The 1,144-nt window shown below is 47.5% G+C and overlaps 1 protein-coding gene across 1 annotated transcript in view; it reads right to left on the bottom strand.

The window, feature by feature from the left end:
• LOC110031318 (patatin-like protein 3) overlaps positions 1-825 on the bottom strand; it is a 1,859-nt gene extending 1,034 nt beyond the window's left edge. The window contains exon 1 of the mRNA XM_020734464.1: positions 8-825. Within this exon, the coding sequence (XP_020590123.1) occupies positions 8-731 (724 nt within the window). The 5' untranslated portion in view covers positions 732-825. The remainder of the gene's footprint in view (positions 1-7) is intronic.
• Positions 826-1,144: the final 319 nt, after the last annotated feature.

The raw sequence follows: 1,144 nt of genomic DNA, 5'->3' as shown, positions 1-1,144 counted from the left end.
ATGCCCCCCCCCCCGCCGATGGCGGCGATTCTCGTCCGTCCGTCGATCGACTTCATCTCCATAGCCTTCACGACCCCGCAGGTAGCAGCACAGATCTCTCTCATTCGGAAATCGTACCCGTCAGTTTCCACGGCGTCCGCTCTCGAGAAGAGGAAGGGGGCTCCAGTGGAGAAGTCGAAGCAGGGGATGAGTAATGGCTTCACCGTATCCCGCAGTGTTGCTTCTCCAAATATTCTCCGAAAAGCTCCGTCAATCGGCTTTCGGATCATCGCACGGAGAAGCCCCTTCCGCTTGGTCGAAGGGGGACCATTCTTCGCAAGAAAACATAGGGCCTCCTCCGCAGAGAAAAGAGGGCGGCCGTCAACTCCACGGGCGAACAGCATGGCGGAAATGACGCCTCCGGCCCCTGATCCAGCGGCAATGTCGAAGAAATCAGCGATCCGAGCAGCGGGATCGCCGGATTGGATGCGGAGAGAGCATTCAATTCGGGCAAGGAAGGCGGCGGCAAGGAGGTAATCGCTGACTGCATCTATGGATAGAATGCGTACCTTTCCGGATGAGATTGTGGGAGAGACGGGATTCTTCGCTGGGGTTTCAAAAGAGGATTCGTTGAGGAAGAACTTGGGATCGTCGTAGCCAAAGAGAAACTTAGACTCCAGTATTCTAAAAATCTCGTAGCTGAGCTTATCGACGTCGAAGCATGGATCACTCATCGCCGGCGTCGAAGCCATTTTTTCCGGCGAAGAATGGATAAGAATGAGGAGAGAGTACGAACAGAGTACAGAGTGGGTGTGTGATGGGAGAAGATGTAGGGTTGTGTGGGCGATTAAATAGTGGCGAAGCGTAGGTTTGTGAAATGGAGGCGCTTTTTAGTGGCCTTGACGAAGAATTTACTTTAATAGCCCCGATTTATTACTCGTCAGGGGTCGTCAGAACGGATCCGCTTGATCCGAGAAATTTGCGATATTTACATACGTAATTCTAATATATTTACTTTTTTCACATCTAAATTTTCATAATTACTGAAATCTTATATATATATATAATTTTCATTCATAAGTTTAAATACTAATATATTTTATAAGTTAATATAAACATCTCTCAAAATTTTTAAAATATATGAATCCTAGAAGTTGAAATATAT

This window comes from Phalaenopsis equestris, unplaced genomic scaffold, assembly GCF_001263595.1.
Source record: "Phalaenopsis equestris unplaced genomic scaffold, ASM126359v1 Scaffold000002, whole genome shotgun sequence".
NCBI classification, from domain to species: domain Eukaryota; kingdom Viridiplantae; phylum Streptophyta; class Magnoliopsida; order Asparagales; family Orchidaceae; genus Phalaenopsis; species Phalaenopsis equestris.
This window is presented reverse-complemented; position numbering and strand designations above follow the sequence as displayed.